A 25,144-nucleotide genomic window follows, 5' to 3' on the forward strand; every position below is an offset into this window, starting at 1 on the left:
TTATTTTGCTTTCTAATTCAATTTGTTTTGTATTTTTAGGAAGGTTATTACAATTTTTTTGCCTTTCAAATGTCCAGACATTGGATCATAATACTATTTTCAGTGATAAAACAAAAAAAAACTTAATATTGCTTTCTGAATTTCATTTTGTGTTGCTTCTTTGCATTCGAAATGGTTAATTATTGATTTCATTATAACTCTTTAACTAGCTAAATTCATATTAATTACACTACATTACAGATGGATGCAGACTGATAAAGAGATGGGCATGTATGAATTGCAGTCGAAAGTACAAGAATAAATCTCATTTGGTTAGGCATACCAAATATGAATGTGGTATTTCAGGATTATTTGTGTGTAATTATTGCAATAAATCATTCAAGCACTCACATCATTTAAAAGGTCATCTTGCATTAATTCACGGAGTCATAGTATAACATTTTTTTCATCAAAATATTTTCATTGTACCTAATCTTATTAAATTGATTTAATAATCAATATAATTTAATAATATTAATAATTTAAAAAACCATAAAATCATTACATATTAACTTTTCTCAAGTAAGTATTTCATAACTAAGTTCCATCCTCAGTATTTAATAACAATTGTATAAATTTTAATTATGACTTAAAGTACTTAAGTTATAAGTACCTGTATTATAGAATTACTGTGACATGTAAACAATGCAAAAAAATCAAATTAAATATATGAACCAACACATTTAGATATAATATATTTTAGTTAGTAAGAATTTAAATATAACTATGATTGGTATATTTAAAATTATACTTTATTTATGTTCAAGTTAAGGATATTTTGGAATTAAATTTTTATTAAAATATATTTATTTTCAATTCAATATTGACTTTTATATTTGAAAAAAATTAAGCTATAAAATGTGATGATTTAACTAAATTTATGTGATTGCAGGAATATAGTAAAACATATATTAGTATTTTATAATTAAAAACATATCTTAAAAGTATAATTTTCCTTAATGCCATATTCTAATGATAAAATAAAATAATAATTACTATTATTTTGTATGATAATATTAAGTGTACTTTGTTTTTCTTATACATATAAATAATTTACAAATTGTGTAATTATTCTCACTTTAAAGTGGTCCTTAAAAATAATTATTATTGTTAGATGTTTTTGTAACTAAATTTTCATTTATTAATATTTTGCTTCATCTTTATGAATGTATTTTGAATAGCTTTTTTTGATATCAGTATTTTATATGACTTGATATTAATGTAATTTAATTTTTTCAGTAAAAGAAGATAATTTCAATGATCAATTAAATGCTCTAGCTGTAGTTGATCCTGTTGAATGCCCTAATAATTGTGGTCGGTATTACAAAGGATTACGTAGAAAACATTCATTAAAACGACATTTATTGTATGAATGTGGGAAACCCCCTCAATTCCAATGCATGGTCTGTTTAAAAAGATTTACCAACAAAAAAAGTATGCAATACCACTTAGCAGCTATCCACAAAATCATTAACCACTAATTATTTCAAATTTTATTTATTTGTGAAAAAAAACTCAGAATGTTGTACACATATAATGGTATATAGACATAATTAAATGAAAATATAATGATATTTAAGTCATATTTTATAGATTACCTAACCTTTTCAATTAAAAAATAATATGAATTAGAGTATTTGTAATATTATTATTTTAATTTATTTTTTAGTATTTATTCCTATTTCCCATATGTAAGTTATGTATACATTATAATATTTAAATATTGTATGTTTAATTTTGTTATTTAAATAAATAGTTTTATTATTTTTATTGGTGATTTACTTTAATAATAATGTATATAATAATAATGTATATAATAATAAATTCACAATAGAACATCTCTAAAAATGTATGAAGCTTTTTAAGTTCTTAGGATTGCTTAGCTATTTATTTATATTAAAGAATATTTTTCATAATATATATATATATATAAATGGGAGATTTATTTTATAAATTATTATTTATTATTATGAAGAAATAGTTGTTTAGTTTGGTTTATAAAACTATACCCTATAAAATATACTCTTGTTTGTTTAGTGATATATTTTATGATATTGAATTTTGATTTTGTATGAGTATAATTAATACAATCAACCAATTTTATTTTATTTTTGTTATAAAATGAAGACTATTCACTAATTAGTTATTAATTTTCAACATTACCTTATATGCTAAAATATCTCATACGAGAAAATTATTTGAGTACACTAAAACATAGCTCATTTACATTAACCATATCACCACTTATTAAAGTTGTAAGTCGTGAAATGGTTGTTTATTTTTGGGTGAGTTTCTATACAAATAAAAAATTTGAATGAGAAAAAAAATTATACAATACAGTGCTTTGGGTGCCTATAATAATATAAAATAAATAGTTTCTGCATGAGTTAGGCTAGGTAATAAACTATGATTATATCAGTATAAAAATGAATATGACTTGGGTAATATTACTTACTATCTGATGTGATATTCAAACCAATGTGATCAGTTATTTAAATTATTGGCGATGTTGAATAATATAGCAGTTAATGTCAAACATAGATGTTATATAGTCTCCATTTTATTTAGGTTTTGGCCAATTTAGGATTTTACATATTTATGATTTAATTGTCATTTAGTAATTTTCAAATTATATGTGGTTGCATTATACCCTAATTATTTTCCTACTTACCACTTTACCATAGATGTATGTACGTCTGTGCTATTTACATATAAACCCGCTAATTAATATTTATATTGCTTATTTTCATGATATTTCATAGTACCTTAACAATTTTTTTTTTCTAGTGAACTCAAGACGGTTATTTACACTTCCATTGAAATATTTATGTCCAAGAAATTGTGGACGTTCTTATAATCATCGTGCTACTATGAACCGTCACCTAAAATATGAATGCGGTGTTCCTCCTCGGTTTAAATGCAGTATATGTGGAAAAATGTTTGCCCAAAAAGTTAACCTGAACACACATATTATGTCTGTACACTGCAAAATTCCAGCTACTCCACAGTTTTCAAATCAAACTTGAATTAATAAATATTTTATAAATCATATAAAACAGTTTATTTTTAAAACAATTATTGTTCATTATATTATATTACACATTATTCAAATAACTTGAATTATTATTTTTATTACCTTAGCGCTTTGTATGGATCCGGTTTTCAATTTGATTTATCTATTTAAATTAGCTCTAAAACATTGTCATTTTTGTTTTTTTAGGATTATTGGCTCGCATTAACGAGTTTGTTCAAAATGACCCGGCTTATTGCCCACGAAATTGTGGTCGAAGTTATAAAGGAAAATGGCGTAAAACAAACCTTAGAAATCACTTGGTTTATGAATGTGGATTACCATGCATGTTTAAATGTAACATTTGCAATCGAACATTTAAACACAAATGTACTCTTAAGACACATATGGGATGCAAACACAAAATTGTCATTGGAAAAGATTATAAATTAAATGATGTATAAACTTTAAATTAATTAATGATAAATTAAAATTGAAATGGTTTCTTAATTATAAAAGTTTATTAGGTGATAAATTAAATTTAAAAATAAGTAAAGACAAGTGTAAATAATAATATAGAATATTTTTGTCTCCTATAAAACTAATTCTTGGTATGGTAATATTATTAATGTATATTTTATCAGAAAACTTGCAATTTGAAAATAAAATGTATGTTTATAAAACTATTTTATATTCAAATTTATTTTAGATTTTAGTTGAAGTTAGAAATGTATCTTACAATTATGTACAAGTATGTTTTTTTTTTTAATTATCTATTTTGTAAATACTTTTTTATGTAGTAGAAGAAGTAATTTACAGATTTCATTTAGCACCTAAAGATAAGATTTAAAGTCTGTTGAAGAAATTTTGAAATTGCAAGAAGTGTAGAATTAAACATGTTCCACTCAGAACAATTTTTAATATGAGGTAGTTAATACACCATCCCCATCATCTGTCTAGTGTATTAAAATATATGACTTTTTGATTGGGTGCTATTTTTATTTCATATTTTGTTGCCAATATTTTTCTTTAAATTTTACTGTACAAATATTGATAATTTATAATAACTATACGTTAAAGAAATACCTACTGTATAATTTTCCTCTTCTACTCAATTCTACTCATCTAAATCTTTAACACTCAAATAATAGTTCTCAATAAGTTGCTACAATAAGCTTATTAGATAAATTACTAATATTTATGAATTAAAAATGCTTAAAATGTACAGTTAACCAATATTTCAGAATGAAACATTTTTCAAAATTGTATAAAATATTATTTTTTTTATAATGTTTTTCTATTAATGCTTTTAATTATATAAATATATTTTTTTTTTTCAAGGATACAAAAAAATATCTGAGATGCTAATTGTCCTAATCTATCATAACTGTTTAATGTGTCTATAGATATTAGCTACATACATATTTATTTATTTTATTCAATATATTTTTTATGAATTATTTAAATTTATATTTTGGTTATATACCAGGTTTAATGTTTTAGATCTATTTGTTTTAACAAGTATCTAAACTGTATTAGCCCTCATATACCATATGATCATTTAGTATATTTTAATGTAATATAAGTTAAAATAATGTTATTTAGTTAAGCCACTTCCAGGGATCTTCGCCAGTTAATTATATGGTTCATATGCCTATATTATCATTATTGTGATTTGTTTTATAAATATTTTTTAAAAATGAACATTATCATTATTTATCATTAACGTTTATGACTGTAAATTATGATCCTTATGGTGATAAAGTCTGATTGTTTATTGAACTATAAAATATTTAATAGTGTACTCATAAATAAATGTATAATATATTGTCTATTCATTTTTTCATGTTATATGGATCATTAGAAATATTTTTAGCATTAATACAAACTGTCTTTTTTATAGATGTTATTGCTTATTGACCAATTATCAAATATTTCAAAATTTCAGTACTATTGAATTCAAAACTAAAAAGATTTATACATTTGTTATATATTTATACAAAACCCTGATATTACTTTCTATTTTTTGGTATTGGTGTGTGTAATAAATAAAAATAATATATTATTATTGATATTAATCATATTCACTAAGCATAGTATAACAATTTTGTTTAAAAAATTAAAATTATTATTACATTAAAAAAATTAATTAAAAAAATAAAAATAAAGTATTTAAACTCTTCTCCAAACTTCTCTTATTTTAATTATTTTAATATGATACCAATTTTTCATATTTTCCAGACTTAATTGCTTTTGAAAAAATGATATAGGGATAAAATCAATGTAAAAAACAAGACTTTCCTTTTGTGAATCAACAGAAATAAAATACATATTTTTAATATTTATTATAATACATGATATCAGTAGTACAACACAATTTTGATCATCTATCATATTGGTTATGTTTGGAATTTAATTAAGAAATAATTTAATATATAACTTAAAAGTAACCTAGAGGTTGTTTATAACATTTCTAATGAATAAGAAGAATATTAGACAGTTAATACACGTTTAATTTTTATGTTATATTTTAAGAATATTGAAATAGTTTAGAATATTGAAATTATTGAACATTTTTTTGTTTAAATTTTGTATTCTATAGCAATGGCCTATATTAATAGTCTCACGATGGTCGTAATAACTGATATATTTAGTTATTAGGTGTTTATTATATTTATTTACTTTTTAAACAACTTAAACAATTGCATACAGCTGTACAATTTTTATGATAATTATATGTTGCATTCATAATTATTAATAATAAAAATTGAATTCTTATATTCAAAATATCTATAAATTAATCTATATGTAATTCATATTTTTTTTCGATTTTCTTATTTCTATTCTAACAACTTAAATATCTATTATTTTATTTCAGTAAAAGGTTCAGAAAGATTAGAAATGGCAGCATTATATGATCCAGCTAAATGTCCAAATCATTGTGGCCGTCAGTATAAGGGAAAAAGTAGAAAATCAAATTTAAAAGTCCATCTTAAGTATGAATGTGGTGTACCACGTCAATTTAGATGTGAATATTGCCAAAGGACCTTTGTTCATAAGGCACATTTAAAGGGGCATTTAGGACTTGTTCATGGAATTATTCAATAAAAATCAACAGTTGAAGTTATCATAGTTTGTAATTTGTGTTAATGATGTAATATTTAATGCATTTCAAATAGTGTTGTGAAATTTTTGTTGTTATCATTTATAAAAATAGTTTATTATTTGAAATACTCAATTTATTTCATTGTTTTTTATATTAGTTTACCATTCACATTAATTTAATTTATAGAAAATCTACTCTTATTTACACACACACACACACACACAGATATTAAGTTGTAGATGATTAGGCATACTCAACTAGCCAAGCTTGAAAGGGTGCGAATAACTCTAAATCATAATCATATTAAGTTACATTACTTTGAAATTTATATATATTATTTCACATAAATCATAACATGTTTAATATAATTTGTTTTTCTATTTGTGACCACTCAATACTTGTGGTTACTTTAGAATTTTAAATAGATCTTAATCAAAGTAAAAATGTAAGTTCAACATCTTTAAAACTAAATACAAGATATATTACTATATAAAAACCACAATAAATAAAAAAGTTATATAATATCATATATTTTTGTGTTGAAGTAAATACATTCTTATTTAAATATATAAAACACAATTTTATATTAATGTTTTAAAATTTTTTCTGTTAACTTTATAATTAATTAAGGTAAATGTAAATTTAATTTTTGTAATAAAATGATTGCTAATGAATGTTAAATTATTTTATTTTACCTGTAATAAAATTAATTATTTAATTTCCTGATTTTTTAAAATCATATTATGAATAAACTAGAATTGAATGAAAGTAATTTAAGTTATAGATTTTTATGTATAAAATGCCATTAATTTAATTTTATATAATAGATACTTTATAAATGTAAGATACCAGGTGTTGCAAATTATTTGAACAGTTGTTGCCAAAAGTTACCTTTTTTTTTGAAGTATGTCATAAAAAATAATATATATTGTAAGAAAAAAATTATTAATATATAAATATATACACAGGGTGTCCCGTCAGGATTTATCCATGGCAATATATTCCGAAATAATGGAGATATCAAAATTCTGGTTTTTAATAAGACTCACAAGGATAAGAATTACAATTAGTTCATATTTTAATGTTTTAGTAAAAAAGTTAAAAATTATATTTTTTTATTTAATTATTTCCAAAAAAAATCACTAAAGGCATTTTGTAAAGTTTATTCTTCTGAAAATATTGATGTTTCAACATTTTATTTTCGCTAATTTCCTGATTTTAATTATTTTTTTTTGTTCAAGAAAAATTACGAGTTATTTAACACCGTAGGGTTATCAAACATGTGAAACGCCGAGCCGCGCATGTGCTCATATGGCCGGCCAAACGCTTTCAATGTGCCTAGCTATAATTATATTTTATTTCTTCAAAACTAGAAAAATTATTAAAAATCAGGAAGTTAACGAAAATACAATTTTGAAACATCAATATTTTCAGAAAAGTAAAATCTTCAAAATGGAACAAATCTTCAATTTGTTTGGAAACAATTAAATGAAAATATATATTTTGTAATTTTTTTACCAAAACATTAAAATAAATTAAACAATGAAATAATTTTAGTTATCCCTGTGAGTCTTATTACAAAACCAAAATTTTGATATCTCCATTATTTTATGAGATATTATCGATTAAATCCTTGCGGGACACCTGTATATATGATATAATATATTGATATATTTATGTGTAATAAAAATATTTTAAATCTTCTGTGCTTTTAAAACCCTTTTCCCGACTATAGATTTGTCATCTCTGACCTATACAACTATATGTTTCAACTATTAAAAAATCATATGTACTATAGTTATGTGATTAAAATATCCTTTAACATAATGAGGATACTTTTAAAGTATTTATTTTTGAGTAAATTCTTAATTAATTTTGATATTGTGATTTACTATTTTAATAATTTTAGTATGAATGATAAATTTATAATTTAATAATAAAGTAGATCATAAAATATTATCATCTATATTATTATTATTATCATATTTATATGTATGTCATACATTGTGTCATCATTTTCAGTAAAATAAACTCTATATAATAAGTAGGTTCTTTATTTTTTTCAAAAATACTTTTTTACCAAAAATAAATTAAAATAAATGTATACCTTATTCATAAAAGTCTGATAAAAAACAGATTTATTTTCTCAGAAGATATATCAATGGGTAAATCTTCACGGGACATCCTGTTTAATATATATTTATATAAGTGAACTGTATTATACTTGATTTCTTACATAACCTATGGCCTATATCATGTCAACTATCCAACTAAAGGGACATTAATAAGTATAACAAAAAACCATATTCATAGTATCAAATTTTCCCCTGATTGACATGTTTTTATTTTTATTGTTTAACTTCCAAAAACTAATAGCTTAAGTTACACAGCCTAATTATTGAACTATTATAATTTTAAATACCTATTATTAAATTCTCAGGAAAATAATGAAATTAAAATTTGTTATGATATACTATATAATAAATCAGTTTAATATTATAAGTTACTTATGATGTGTTGAATAGGCTCATAATAAAAAATAAAATATTAAAGATACTTCTTCATATGTTTTAGTTAAATAATTTTGAATTGTCATATCAACCAGCTTATGTTTTAATTTTCAAATGACAGTGAATATGTTCTCCATATTTATTAATTATGATTATTGTTCACCTAAATAAATAAGATTTTTTAATTTGTATTGTGTTATTCATTATTAAAAACTTTTCTTATATTGTTGAAAAAAATAATATGACATATACTTAATTTAGCAGAACATTTGACATATGGATTACAGTAATATCATTTATGAACTTATTTTTGAAAATTGTTTAACATTTATGTTATTAACTTGGTTATTGTTATATTATTGAACAAATTGCTTTTATACTTGATATTGAAATATTTGTACATATTTTTTTAACACATAATGTTGAAAAGTAAATATTGAATAGGAAATGTGTGTTTTGTAATATTATAAAATATAAAATATAATTTTTAAATAAAATTTTCTAACGTTTTCAGAGTTAATGACTAAAATGTTAAAGGAAATTTCAAAACAAGATCCAGTAGATTGCCCTAATCAATGTGGACGAAAATATTCTGGAAAATATAGAAAAACGGTATTAACTAATCATCTCAGATATGAATGCGGAAAAGCACCTACATTTCAATGTAATATTTGCTTTAAGAAATTCCATTTGAAAGGAAACCGCAAGACACATATGATAACAGTGCACAAAATTTTACCAAATGTAAATGTAACTAAGTTGTATAATATGTAGTTCTTATTTGAAATTTAGTTTAATTATAATTTATACGTCTGTAATAAGTATAGTTATTGTTTATTGTTTATTATTTATTTTTATTATTATTAAGATAATTGTACTTTATACCAATGAATAAAAAACATCATACTTTGATTTACTAAAATTAGGATTCAGAAGTTATAGGAGTGCATATTGTTCTGAATGCTGTCGAATTATAGCAGACCAAGCTAGAAATCTGAGCTAAACGATATTGAGTTTAAAAATTAAAAATTAAAATTCATATTTTGCTCATTTCAATAATTTTAGAGAAAAAGTGCATATTTTGTAATAAATTAGTAATTATCATATAAACTAGCGTCGTTAACTAAATAGGATGATTATATTTTAAATTATCTAAAATTAAATTTACCATTAATTAACATTTTTATTTTGCATATATTTTAAAAGTTATAATTGATCCAACCAAATTGAATATGTTAAAATGTATATTAATTGATAGTAATCATGTAAGCGAATGAACATTATACAAATATAATATAATTTGAAAAAAATTTACAATATAATACGTATAAACTATAAATTACATAAAAGTCTAATTTTATTATTATATTAATAATAATATTTATGTAATTTTATTTACAATGTTTAAACTTATATTCATTAATATAGTTTTACACCATTATGATTTTTGAAACACAGCAGCTTATACTTATTAAAATTATAAGTGTCGTATAAAAAATATTACAGTATTAACAATTTTAACAGTACAAATTGTATGGGAACATTACTTACATGATAGAATGTGAGGCTTTAACATAAAATATTGTTGGTTAACATGGGACATTAGGACCTTTTTTTTCCTGTTCAAAAACCAGGAACGGGTGGGAACTGCTTATAGCTGGATGTTAGGATATCAGGACATAACCTATAGGCTAAAAACATGTTTAATTTTTTTAAGTACATATATCTTCTTATACTATAGTTTAGGTATGTATACAAGAAAAGTTTGATAGTTTAACCTCATCTCATGATATTATTTAATGTAGATGTCTGATTTTTTTAAGGAGCGAGATTTTGTGAGTTTTATTTTTGCTGGCCTGTCATACAAATTTAAGATAAGGAATTTAAAAATTCATCTTTATATATATGTATGTATGTTTGTATGTATTTATAATTATTTTATGTTCTATATTTTTGTATTTTTATATTTGGTTGCATTTCTTCGTCAGTTATAAGATATAATATCCAAATGTTGAATAACGATAAAACTCAATTAATTAATGATATCTCATCAGTAATTTAATTTTGATTTTAATTTGTTATTTTTTAACTTAAAATAAAACTTCTTGATATAGTTACATATGGTGTTCAAATCTATTTGAATTAACTATTTAAAAATCTATTAGTAACATGTATGTGGCAAATCATTTTTATAGTCAGACATTATATTTGTTGATGTATTTCAATAATGAAAAAATACAATGCTGTTATACCATGATGCCATATTCTCTAGATGTTATGAAAAATGTCAGACTATTTAAGTATAAAGAGTTTTTAATCAAAAATAGTCAGATGCTTCTATTTACTAATTTAAAATTATGTCTACTTGAGCGGTGTGCATACCCTATTCAGTGAGAAAACATACTGATTCTATACATCCCTTCATGCCACCCTACTATTGAAACTGGTTTTCCTTTGGCTATGGGCTATGGGAAAACAAGTTTTGGTTTACAGCAACGGTTGGCAACTGGGAACGCAGAAAGCCTCCGGATCGTTGACATGTCTTAACATTTTTTCTTCATATTACTATTGTAAAAACATAAAGACTTGGCAAACATTTTTTTCACTGGACCTCATTTATTTATTATTTTAATCTTCCAGACTCCAACAGAAATTACTTGCCGACCACTGGTTTACAAGTTACTACATTTTAGAATTTTACATTTGCAAACTTATCACAATTTTATTTTTTATAGAATACTCCAAATTTGTATTATAATATTACAATTATACTATTATATTGACTGTAAACATAATTCTGCATTAAATTATCACTACCTATATGTATATCAGTAAATATTCTATCCTTCTAAGATACTGTATGCAGTGATACAAATTTCATTGACAAAATTTAATTTTGTATATTGATGCATATTTGGTAGGTTAAGGCATATTGTGTCATAAAAGTATATAATTTGTATATTTTATATACTGTCAATGTAAAAAGTAACATTTTGATCTTTCCCTTAGTTACTTTTAAAATAAAATCAAGAATTAATATGTTGATCAACATTTAATTTTAAATTATCACAGGAATCTTTTTGATAATCAAAATATATATTTTTTTTTTGTTCAACATAGTTTTGTTTTCAAGGCTGTATTTATAAAAACTATGTTACTCTAAGAAAAGAAAAGAAATAATAACATGGGTACTACCTCAGCTTTTGATTGATCTTTGATTGAACTCACTTGACTACATTTAATAGTATACAATTAATACATGTATAATTTATTGATTTACTTTAAGATTTTATTTTATTTTATTGTAAAGATAATTTGACAATATAGTTTACTTAAGATATTCTGTATTGATAATAATAATCAATATCTTGGATTAAAAACAAATAGATAACTTTTATTTTTATTTTTATCTAAATTTTTTATGCATATAACTCCAGTCTCTAGGTTAGTGTTAGTGTTAATTGGTTCTGGGATGATATAGAAGTTTATATTACTGTACTAGTGAGGTATGCTCTCTTAACACCTCCTATGACTTAAATTTCATATACCATACTATTATATTAATTTATTATAAATCAGATGAGGGGAATGGTATGATAATGGTTTTCAAAGTAATGTTTTAACTATGAGTTGTACAGTTGTTTTGTCATATATTGATATATTATAATTATTGAGGTATCATAGTGTTAAACTAGTAAAATAAAAAAATTCTCAGTTATAATGTTCATGAATTCTTATTTCGTATTTTAAAATCTTAAAATCTTTTAAAGACAAGTACTTACGGGAATTTAATTATAGTTATAACAAAAAAGGGCTCTGGAAAGGATATATCCCCCATATTCTCTCTATGTAATTATTATGCCACTATCTAGTTATAATATAGAAATAATAAAAAGTTTAATAGGTGTAATATTGGTTTTTAAAAACTTAAGTCACTTAATTCTGTAATTAGTAAAGATCAGACTAACTATTTATTTTATTTAAGTTTATATGGTATTACAAAACAATTATAAAATTGAATAATAACATAATTATGAATATATTAATATATAATATTATCATATACTTTAATCAGAACTTAAGCCCTCCCCATAAACATTGTGATCCAGTAGTCACCCTTTTGATTGTATGTAATATTGCATTTTCTTTTCTTTGTGATTATAACATATAACATATAACTATATTGATGACTTTAGTGGTTCTTATTTTTTAATCAATATTTTAATATATTATGTATGTACTTACAATTTAGCAGATGTAATAGGCAGTTGATAGTTGTAATTGTATTATAAATTTATTTTTAGTTATTTTTAGTTTTATACAGAGATATCAAATTTTAAACTCCAGTTAATTGACTAACTTATTAAATGAAGCTAATCTAAAGTAATAAATCTTTGCTGCTTTTATTATTGTATCTTATTATTTATATTTATTATTATTATTATTAGTTTTTTATAATGTTTAATAATAATAATATTAATAATATTTGTTTATTTAAAGTTTTAGATGACATGGTTTATAGTGATGGAATGGAGTTTTGCCCAAATATGTGCGGACGCAGTTATCGAGGAAGATATCGTTCTAAAAACATCAAACGACATTTGAGATACGAATGTGGTGTTCAACCACAATTTCAGTGTGATGTATGTTTCAAGCGCTTTACTCATAATTCAGATAGAAAAAAGCACATGGTTATAATACATAAAACATTACAAGACACAAATGCTCTACCAACATTGTAGTTTTTTTTCTTGCTAAATAGATCACTATTCTCATTTACTGCATATGTGACATTACTATTGTGATTTATTTAAAGTCTTTCATATTAATTTTATTCAGTAAAATTCAAGAACTGTATATTTTGCTTTTATACACCAGGAAATTAATTTTTAGATGTAATGTTTTTTTTTTTTTTTTTAATGCCAATTTATGTAATAAAATAAATGTTTATTTTCAATATAAATAATACGATAATTATAATAATAGGTAAGCTTTAAAATTAATTAATTAATCTATATAAATAAAAGTTGAATACTGTTTTTTTGGTATTTTCTCCACTTGAAAACTGCTGGCCAGTGAAAAAAAAAAAAATTGGTCAGTCTGTCAGTCTATATCTAAGTATTATTATTCTTATTTAAACACAAATTACAATAACAATTTGAATTAAAATGTAAAATTAATATTAAATACATACCTGATTTCATTAGTTTATTTTAGTTTATTATATTATTTTATTACAATGTTATTGGATTTTAAATATATACAAAATTCTAAAAATGTTAAAAATAAAACATTTTACAGTACATATTAAATAATTAATTTTTAGTTACCTTTTTTTCCTTACAAATCAACAAGATGGAACAGTTACTTTTCCAAGTTTTCTTAGTTAATTTAGAATTTAAAAGCATATTTTTTTAATAACTATTGTATTGAATAATTGTATCACTAATAAAAGTTGTTAACTGTGTTTAAATTTATTTTTTAATATCAATAAAGTATGCATTTTTATGGTTTTTATTAAATTGTATCCATATTTTCCTTGTCAAATTTATAGCCCTAAACATATTCATTTGTGATGATCATCGCAGTCTTCACTCTTTCCGTGATAAAAATGTAATAATATACTATGATAAAATTTCTGATATTAAGCCGATAAAATTGTATCTAGAAATAATTGAAAAATATGTTAAGTGGATACCGTCGACCTGACAATATTATACTACATATGTAATAAACTTATTGTATTATATTGGCTTGTATTGGCTTACTTATAATAAGGCTTCAATTACTCTGATCTTTGAAGAAAACATGTTAAGAGGACGTCATTCCTGCACGTGTTGTATCCGTCATACAAGTGTATAACATAACAAATTTTATGCTCAGCAGATGACGTTTAGCTCCTTTAGCTTAAAATTTATGGTCAATTGGCCTATCATACACATTAAAGGCAAGATATCTAGGGCATCTCATGGGTTTTTTATTATATTTTAACTTTAAAGTTATGAGTGTTTTTATATATACAAACAATTTACTATATTTTAAAATATTCATATCTCATTTTAAAATTAAAATATGATAATAAGCCCATGAGATGCCCTAGATATCTCGCCTTTAATTTTTATAATAGGTCAATTCACTCTAAATTTTAAACTAACTGAGATATATGTGATCTGCTGAACATAAAATATGTTATGCTATACACTTGTACAACGGAGACAACACATGCGGATTTGGCGTCCTCTTAAATCAAAAAAATTGTCTATATGCAAGAATAAATTGAATAATTGTGAAATATATAAAAACATGTAATTCTGACAAATTATGTAAAATCAAAATTAAGCTCATTTTATCTAAAATCTCATGAAATGTATATTATACTTGTCAAGATTAGTTAACTATGTCATAATGAAAATATGTATTTACATATAAATTCAAGCCTTACTAATTAGTAACGTTGAGTACTTAATAATTTTTATTATATTAATCAATGTATTTTTATAAGGTCCTTCTCTATTGTTTAATAATTAAAATAATATTTATGTAAATGCATCTATGTTTTTAATTATTAATATAACTATTTATGTTTTTTATTTTTTATTTAATACCTACTTATTTTTTTTTTCAGAAATTAATTCCAAATGGCTGAAAAACGATGCATTGAAAATATTATCAGAAACAGATCCTGCGATTTGCCCAAATAAATGTGGTCATAAATATAAAGGAAAAAGTAGAAAAGCACACCTCAAAAGACATTTAATTTACGAATGTGGTGTACCAAAGAAATTTAATTGTGAATTGTGTCTTAAGAAGTTTTCTTATAATGTATCACTCCAAAAACATTACTACATTTGTACAAAGAATATATTAATGTATAACAACCATAATATTTTCTTAAATTAGCATACATAAATCCAAACTTATTTATCGCTTTAAAATAAATGAGTAAAATATTTAAATTGATAAATTATAAAAACATGATTTCATATGTCCCTTATATTCTAAATTATGTGAGTAGTTTATGTTATTCTAGTTTGTTGGTTTTTGTAGATTTATATTAAAACAATTTAGGTAAATATAAATAATTGCATTATGAAATCAAGTTTTAATCAAAAATTTCTGTATTATGATATTGTTTGTTAGATTAGTATAAAACTGTATTAACTTATGTCATTATTTCTGATTTTTTGCTGTGAAGTATTATTTATTTATATATATATATTTTTAAATATTACAAAATTTGAATTTTGTGTTATTTATTCAAGTCAATATTTTCAAGCATTTAGTACTATCAATATAATATTACGTTGGGTCCTGTTTTTTTTTTACTCCATGTTATATATATATGTATGTATGTATGTAATGTACATATATATACATATATGTATGTAATATAAGCAACACTGGACATCCACATGGCCACATATTGTATCCGTCATACGAATGTGTGTCATTTCAAATTTATGTTTCATGTATTAACATTAGAATTGACCTTTTATCGAACTTAAAGATGGAACAGTATCTTTATTTAAGATTTAAAGCTGTAGCTTTAGAATTTTATTTTTTTATTTTGTACACTTGATATATCACAAAAAATAATAATTAAAGACAAAAGAAATTACAAATATATTTATTTACATATAGATCATGCATTATTTTAAACTTATAAACTATAGTATTTTTTATGCGTGTATTAGAACTCGTTTTGGGATTCATCATGTGTTCTCAGTCAAGAATGCAGAAGATATTTTGTATCATTGTATTGTATTGTATTGTATTGTATTTAGAGAACTGGAGAATTACTAGATCTATAATTGAAGTTGAACTTTAAAGGAGCACACAACACAAAAATTAAGTTTTTTTTATTTGAAAGAATGTTCAATTATAAGGATAATGTTATAAGTTTTACGGTTCTACTTACATTATTCAATAAGTTATGACTTATGAGCAATTGAAAAAAGACGCATGACGTCATTGGGCCTTACTCTTCGTAATCGCCTATCTTATACGTGTACAAGTTCCTCGATTCTCACAACGATTTACCCACCTAAACATTTTATTTTTGAAATGTAATTTACGTATAAATGTGTGGTTTTGTGTGTTTAAGAGGACGCAAGAATCAGAATTTTCATATGACGTTTAGTTTTTTAAATATTTAAAATATTAAAAGAGAAATTTTGGAATTTTTATTTCGTATTTAAATCGCCATGGAGCGCCGTTTAACAAAAATATCACTTTTAAGATTTTAAATATTTAAAAAACTAAACGTCATATAGAAATTCTGATTCTTGCGTCGTCTTAAACACACAAAACCACACATTTATACGTAAATTAACTTTCAAAAATAAAATGTTTAGGTGGGTAAATCGTTGTAAGAAGTGAGGAACTTTTACACGTATAAGATAGGCGATTACGAAGAGTAGGGTCTAATGACGTCACGCGGCTATTTTACATTTTATAATATCTCTTAAAGTAATAATTTTTTTTGCATCACATTTTCACTAAATCATTTCATATAGCCATATCTATAATAATTTAACATTTAAAAATAATTTAAATATTTTTTTTTTGTGTTGTGTGCTCCTTTAAGATTTCCTTCTGTATAAATGATGATTGCTTATAATTTAGTTCAGGTAATTTGTCATTTATTCATTCTATGATCTTTTGTTGTGGTTTTTTACCTAAATTTAGTTTTTAAACTTAAATGTCATGACAATTACTTATAAGCCATATGATTAATTTGCTTATACTGCCAAAAAAAAAAAAAAAAAAAATGGTTTATGAATTACAGATGGTACAGTTTTATAAACTAATAGGCAATATTATGGATCCTTTATATTATTTTTAAATAGGTAATAATATTTACTTTTAATATACTTGTATTTTTGAAATCTATCATCATATAAAAATCCATTTAGTATTAAATCAAAGAGCTTATCAAATTTCCTTCAAAATCTGCGATAATTCAAAAATAAATAAAACATCTCCAAATTATAGTGAAATATTATTTAATAAATGTCTTACAATATATGAAGTGTAAAATAAAATTATGTTTTCCAAAAGTTTAGTTATTTATATGGTAGAGTTGTCAGACTGCTCTAAAGACAAATCCCTCAGAGCTATCTTAAACTATCACTAAGATATTTTTCATAACTTTAATATGTGGTATACTGATTAATGTCTATTCGTAGTTTAATTTCAACTAACTACGGTTTAAACGTTTAACAATTCCTATATGTATTTATAACCTCTTACGCATAACACATCTACCACAGTTATAATGGTTTTTGCTTTACCCAGTAAACGGTTATACATAAAAAGGTGTTATGCTTTGTATAAATTTATAAATGAGTAAGTAATGATAACTAAAATGCTTTGAATAATACAATGTTTGCAACATGTTTTACTCATATTTTAACTTTATGTTTTTTGATTAATTTTAATTATTTTATTCATAATATTTTTTGTTATTTTTAGAATTAAGACACAAGTGGTTATCACAATTAAACAAATTGTCCATAAATGATCCAGCAATTTGTCCGAATATGTGTGGTCGCAAATATAAAGGCTTAAGGAGAAAATGTCATCTCAAACGTCATTTAACCTATGAGTGTGGTGTGCCAAAAAAATTCCAATGTAACTTGTGTTTTAAACGTTTCGCACAGAATGATACTTTAAAATCTCATTTAATAATGGTTCATAAGCAAGTTCCAGTGCGTCGAAATCATGTCTGTAATGATGAATCAACAAACCCTTACTACACTTTAGAAGAATTTTGGAATTAGAAAATTTAGAAAATGATATAGGGCCTATATTATAGGTATTCAATATCACAACATGCTGTTGCTAGAGTATTTATGGTATTTTTGTGTTTTTATTTAATAGTATAACATTCAAAAATATCTTAAGCTTTTTAATAAGATATAAAATTATATATTAACATGTTGCTAATGTGAAAGATTTACTACATGTATTGAACTATGTTTTTCAATATGTTCTTCTCAAACTTATAAATATTTATATGAAAATATTAAAACATAATTTAATACTTCATTGTTTCTCCAATTGTTTGTTTTTTCTTTACTTTACTTTTGTATATTAAGTATAAAGATATGTTTATGTTGGCGATCAACATATATTAGTATTTTTATTAAGATCAGTAAAAAATTATATTTTGATTAAAAATAGATTTGGTGGCGACCCTTAGTTTAAATAGTACACCCTATTTTCTTATGACAATCTAATCCTTATTCATAACTCACAATATATGAAAATAGTTATTTCTGGTGCCCGGAATTTTATGCACTTAATTCCGGGCAATAGACATATACAAAATATGCATGCATTCAAATGTGCACTTAAATATGCATAAACATGTGAACAAAAATGCATCTTAATTAAATTTTTTTAATTTAAAAAATATATTTAATTAATTTAATAACTAATACGGAACAAAAAAATGTATTAAATGCCTAGTTGATATAATTTGATTATATTTTGTATAATATATTCAATTGTATGTTGCTTTTTGATCATTCACTTGTATAAATTTAAACTCTTGAACAAGAATCAATTAAAACAAATTTAGTATATTTTTGTTGTATAATATTTCAAAGTTACCTAGAGAGTTACAGTTAACTACAAAACATTTGGATAAATTTTCAATACAATTTTGTTTTATTTGAATTAAGCCTCTGCAATTATGGCCATTGTCAATAATGAGTTTAACTCTAAATTATTTACATATTAAATACTACATAAAAATTTAAAATGTTCCAAATATGCAAAAATATGTAACATTGAATTTTGCATACCAACACATTATGTTAAGGTTCAAATTTATGTCTTACCTAGCTTCTTTTTAATTTAATAAATAAAAATATACAAATGCATACAATTCTGGGCCCTAGTTATTTCTTACTAACATATTTGTAAAATGGACTCGGATGATTTGTTATTATATTAATTAGTTATTTGCCTATTCAAAAGGATAAAATAAGAATACAGTCATTTTGTAATATTACTTTTCTGTATATTATCTACATTATACTAATACTGTCTAATGTAAATACTAAATAATATACTACTTTACTGTATACATTAAGTTTGTGCCTTCTATTTAAACTATTCAGACATACTTACTTTTTATGATAAAAAATATAATTTCTATTCATCTAATTCATTATTGTCATTGTATAAGTACTTCCTAGTATCAATACCTTATCCTTAAGAGGACGCTACACTCACATATGTTGTCTTCGTCTTATAAGTGCGTAACATACCAAATTTTATGCTCAGTAGATCACGTTTAACTCCATTAGTTTAAAATTTAGAGTGAATTGACAACTTATAAAAATTAAATGTAACATAATAATTGAAGACTTCTCATAGATTTTTTATTATATTTTAATTTTAAAGCGAGTTATGAATATTTTAAAATTGTAAATTGCTTGTATATTATCCTAAAATAATGGAAAAGTCAATACAATTGAAAATGTATTAAACAGTTGTATTTTGTATAAATAATTAAATTTAATATCTAAATAATATAAACATATGGTACACATTAGAAGTAATTGTAATGAAAAATAATATCTAACAATAGCTTTTCATGAAACAACTAACTTTTTTTAATAGTCTTGACTAAACTACTAATGAATCTTAACATTTAATTAGCGTTTTCATTTGTGTATAGTATGCTGATATCTGTAATCAACATTTATTTCTTATTGAAGTTGATAGCCAATAGATAGGAGCTACTGGTACATAGGAACATTGCTCAGTTCAGGATCTACTTAAGATGTTGACGTGTTGCATTGCAATGTGTGATGTAAAATAAATAGATTAATATTCTAGGAAAAAATTATACAAGCTTATAGTGCTTCAAGGTATACTCAAAAATAGGGATATTGAGCTTAAGTCCCTCCCCCCTCCCAAAAAAAAAAAAAAAAAAGAAAAAAGAAAAAGAAAATGAAAATAATTTTGATAATTTTATTTAATATTATCGACTGCAAACAATGTTTCACTTATAGAATTGTTGGGTATTTTAATATTAATAACATGAAAAAATAAAATTAGTGTTTTTTGTCATGAATATTATTATATTAGTATATTACTGTATTGAAACCAATGTGGACTTACAGTCCTTACACAAATAATACCATGGTTAAGTCTGGAGAGGTAGATAGTGGATATTTCGTATTAACTGATTAATTGCTTTAGATTATGACACGAGACGCATTTGTTTATTTTTCATTAGCTTTTGTTTGGAAGTTAGAACTAAGTTATTATTATATAATACAAATGTATACAACTGATGTAAATATATTCAACAATAATTACGATAATATTTTATAATTTTAGGTTCAAAAAAATGGCTACATTTGTTACATGAAATATCAAAATCTGATCCAGTGTATTGTCCAAATCAATGTGGTCGCTGTTACAGGGGAGAGCAACGTAGGGGTCATCTGAAACGACATTTAGATACCGAATGTGGTGTACCCAAAAGATTTCTATGTACTATTTGTTTTAAACGTTTTTCACAAAAGTGGTCTTTGAAAAAACATATGATGTTAGTACACAAAGTGATCATTAGTTAATAATATTTCAAATAGGTATGAGAATTGTTTATGTAGATAATATTAAACATTACACATCATATACAGTGTTTTTCATTAAAAAAAACTCCATTTCAACATCCCAAACATCATAATAATACATATTCATGATTATATACAGTTATTAAATGGGAAAATGTGTATCCTTTTTTAACTTCTAGCTTATTAAAACAATTAATTATTATTTATCTAATGAAATATTAATGGATTGAACCCAATTTGAAATTTGAAATTTGTTATATACTATTATAATATGTTAATACTAATCAGGGTATACAAACAAATTAAAATAATGGATTATGATGGAAAATTGTGTGGTTGTATTTGTGTGAGTTTTTACTCATTATCTCTTTCAAAGATAATTTGATTTTAATTAAATAAATGTTTTTATAATTGTTGTTTTCATTAAATATCAATTTTTAATTAATAATTTCTGAGTTTCAATTTTTGATGTTAGTCAATATCTTTATTGGTAAATTGAGTTTTTTTATTCAAAACATCATTGAAATCTAGATATTAATGGCCAATACTTACCAACACCTATGATAAAAAATGCAGTATTTTTACGGGCTTATAATTTGCCACTTAACCTATTTTGTATGTTAAATTTGGAACTGTTATAATGAACCTATATATTAAACAAAATACAAATGGCAATGGGGATAAAGAAGGCCTAGCCACTGATTTTTTAAGTATTTGTTCGCAATAGGTATTCCTTAAATAGTTAATATTTATAAATATAACGTAAGAAAACACATAGTACAAATAACTAATAAATATAAAAATTTAGTACTATCGGAATATTTTTTAATTGATGTTTAATACATACCAATGATTTTACTTTCACTTATATCCAGAAAAAATAAATCGGGTGTTCATGCTTGTAAACGGGGTAGGTATATATTTTAATACATTTTATGATTATAATTAAAAAATAAAACATTTTTTTTTCTAGCTTGTACAAATTCATTTTGGATGACCAAACTGGATGCTCTATGTATATTGGACCCTGCCATATGTCCGAACCTAAATTGTATGCGGAAATATAAAGGATTACACCGAAAAAAGTTATTAAAACGACATTTGATGTATGAATGTGGCGTACCTAAGCAATTTCGATGTTATGAGTGTCAAAAGGAATTTTCACAAAACTATTCATTAAAAAAACATATGGCCATTGTTCATAGGCAGCTGACATAGCAAATATAGAATATAATCATATATAAAGACCTTTGTATGTAGCTATACCAATATATTTACTAATTACCAAACTTAAATATATTAAATATTTCTTACAATATATAAACCAGAATTAAACAAATGTAGATTTATTGAATTGTTTTTATTAAAAAAAAAAAATTGGACGGAATTAACTTATTGTGCCTACTCTTATGTATCTCAACTAATTTATTAATGTAAATAAATTTAAAAACTGGTTTCAGGTCACATTTGCCAATCATGAGTATAATATTTTTTTAACAAAAATACAGATATTGTTTTCAATTTTTAGTTTTATATACTTGAATTTTCTTAGACATCTATAACTAATTAAATTTTTTTATTATGATTAGTAATATTTGTTTCTTTATGCTTCATTATGTTCATAACTGTGTTTAAAAATTACTTTTTTGCTTTTTAAAAATCTATCACTTTTTCATTTAACATATTGCAAGTTTTCATTTTTACAGCCATCGAGTGGTGTCAATTAGATGAGATCTGCAAGACTGATCCGGCTATATGTCCAAACAGTTGTGGTCGCAAATACAAAGGCCAGTATCGAAAACAATTACTCAAAAGACATTTAACTCATGAGTGCGGCGTACCACGTAGATTTCAATGCATGATATGTCATAAGCGATTCGCGCAAAAGTGGAATTTAAAAACACACATATATGTTGTTCATAAAGTGTTTTTGTGAATAATTACTTCTATAAATAATAATTTAAGAAACATGCAATTATATTTATGCTTGTATAGCTACAACTAAAGTATTTCTGTACAATTTGGAATTGAAATTAACCATCTAAAATTATTCTTATTTTTATATTGTTGTATTACATATATAATTCACGGTCGCCATTTCATTTATTTACAACAGTGATAAAGATGTCACTATCTAGCTATTTTTTTTACATATTTCAATAAAAATATATTTCCCATACTAAGTGTTTTTACCGGAAAATTATAATATTAAAAACTAGTTATATGAAATGTTTGTCACAACCTATTAACAATAATTTCAATTTACAGAATTTTGAGTTGAATAAAAATATATTATTATATATATATTTTTTTTAAAGTAAAAACAAATTACAAATATTCTTCATAACCAACATATTTTGGTTAAAAGTTAAAACATCAATTTAAGTACCTATAGAAAGGCACATACTATGTTTTACCTAACAAATTATGATCTTCTTTTCTTTCCTAAAATGGCGCCCCTGATTTACCTATAACACATTATTTTTTTTTATCATTTATTAGAAATATACAATCTATGATTATGTTTACAATAAGCATATGTGGGAGGAGAGGAGAAGATAAAAACTATAGTTTGTTTTTAAGTTTTGCATTTATGTTGCATTTGTTAATTGCTGCGAGTAAGATTATGATATTATTATTGAATAGTAACTTACATGTATAAATTATTATACTACATTAAAATTATAAATTATTTATTATAAGTTAATAATGCAATAATTGTTGTGCATATAATTATGGAAATAAGTAAATATGACTAATATGAGAAAGATATTATAGTATTTTATTTGTGTAATTAAATATTTTTATACAAAATAAATACCATTTTTTAATGAAATTATTGGCAATTCAAATAATTGTAAGTTACTGATCTGCTATGAAATCATGCTACACTGCTTCAATTAGTTACCTAATATTTGTATAGAAAATAAGAAATATCAATTACAATTTGATAATTGTTATAAAGCTACAAAAATACAAAATATTATATAATTTTATCTCATTTGGTTAAAAATGTAGAGTTTTTTTTTTGCCTTTATGGTTTCTTCATTAATAAAACCAATGTCAAATAATTTATTCAAAATAATTATATTATTAAATGAATTATTTAGTCGTGAAGTATTAATAGCTTGATAAAAAATTAATCTATTCAGCTACTCAGGTTTCTAGTTAATAATTATAATAACATTTTCAAAATTAATAGGACTAGGACATGAATGTATTTCTAAAAATATGGTTCAATTTGTTTAGCTTCTTATCCAGATTCTAATGGTTTTACTAAAGGAATGAGTTCATGGATTCTCTTAGAATACTGTATTTAAAAAGACCATGAGTTCATGAACATCATATTTTCCAAACCAAATTCATGGCTGAATCTTTCTCTAGATAAACTTGTTTTTTTCTGATTTAAAAAAATTATTAATGTCAAACTAATTAATTATAGATATAGATAAATAATCTAACTTTACATGTTAGAATATGATTTAAGTAAAATAAAACAAAGTGAAGTAAAATTAAAGTCTCAACAAAAGTATATCCCCAAGTTTTTGTTTGATTTTTAATATTTTTCTATCTCCATTATTATCCATTGGTTAAAATATTTAAGCAAATTGTATGATACCTACTGTATTTTAATTCATTAATTTTGGTTAATAGCTAAAGTGTAGGTAATCCTGATATTTTATTATTTTATTTGGGTTGATATAGGCAGACTTTAATATTAATTAAAAGTTCATTTATATGTCTATTTAGGGTAACAATTTTATATTTTTAATTTAATATTTACTTAATGCTTCCTATTATGCTTAGTTTGCGACTTTATTTTCTGGTTTATGCATTAGTGTCCATGTTATTATAATCTTGACAGGTTTTTTTTTTTATA

The 25,144-nt window shown here is 23.2% G+C and overlaps 2 protein-coding genes and 1 long non-coding RNA gene across 10 annotated transcripts in view; all 3 read left to right on the top strand.

Moving 5' to 3' along the window:
• The window catches only part of LOC107162837 (uncharacterized), a 154,858-nt gene extending 139,278 nt beyond the window's left edge, over positions 1-15,580 (top strand). Inside the window, exons 5-6 of one of the 8 annotated variants that reach the window (XM_089228837.1) lie at positions 9,180-9,409; positions 13,166-13,186. In XM_089228837.1, coding sequence (XP_089084963.1) covers positions 9,180-9,409; positions 13,166-13,171 — 236 coding nt within the window. In that variant the 3' untranslated portion in view covers positions 13,172-13,186. Of the gene's footprint in view, positions 1-240; positions 453-1,278; positions 1,474-2,826; positions 3,154-3,259; positions 4,884-5,927; positions 7,618-9,179; positions 9,410-13,165; positions 13,423-15,290 lie in introns of those variants that run through there. The other 7 variants (XM_089228855.1, XM_015509895.2, XM_089228831.1 and 4 more) reach the window with 7 other exon arrangements.
• Positions 15,581-16,493: 913 nt separating this feature from the next.
• LOC149055301 (uncharacterized) lies at positions 16,494-21,162 on the top strand. The gene is made up of 3 exons (XR_016191956.1): positions 16,494-17,295; positions 18,140-18,522; positions 21,026-21,162. It is a non-coding gene; the product is annotated as an uncharacterized LOC149055301 (long non-coding RNA).
• Positions 21,163-21,263: 101 nt separating this feature from the next.
• Positions 21,264-24,100, top strand: LOC149055302 (uncharacterized). The gene is made up of 3 exons (XM_089228858.1): positions 21,264-22,174; positions 22,238-22,516; positions 22,971-24,100. The coding sequence occupies exons 1-2, from the start codon at positions 22,114-22,116 to the stop codon at positions 22,480-22,482; spliced, it is 306 nt and encodes a 101-aa protein (XP_089084984.1). The 5' UTR covers positions 21,264-22,113; the 3' UTR covers positions 22,483-22,516; positions 22,971-24,100.
• The last annotated feature ends 1,044 nt before the right edge of the window (positions 24,101-25,144 follow it).

This window comes from Diuraphis noxia, unplaced genomic scaffold (assembly GCF_037042655.1).
Source record: "Diuraphis noxia isolate RWA-SAM2 unplaced genomic scaffold, SU_Dnox_SAM2 contig0005, whole genome shotgun sequence".
In the NCBI taxonomy this organism is placed as follows: Eukaryota; Metazoa; Arthropoda; class Insecta; order Hemiptera; family Aphididae; genus Diuraphis; species Diuraphis noxia.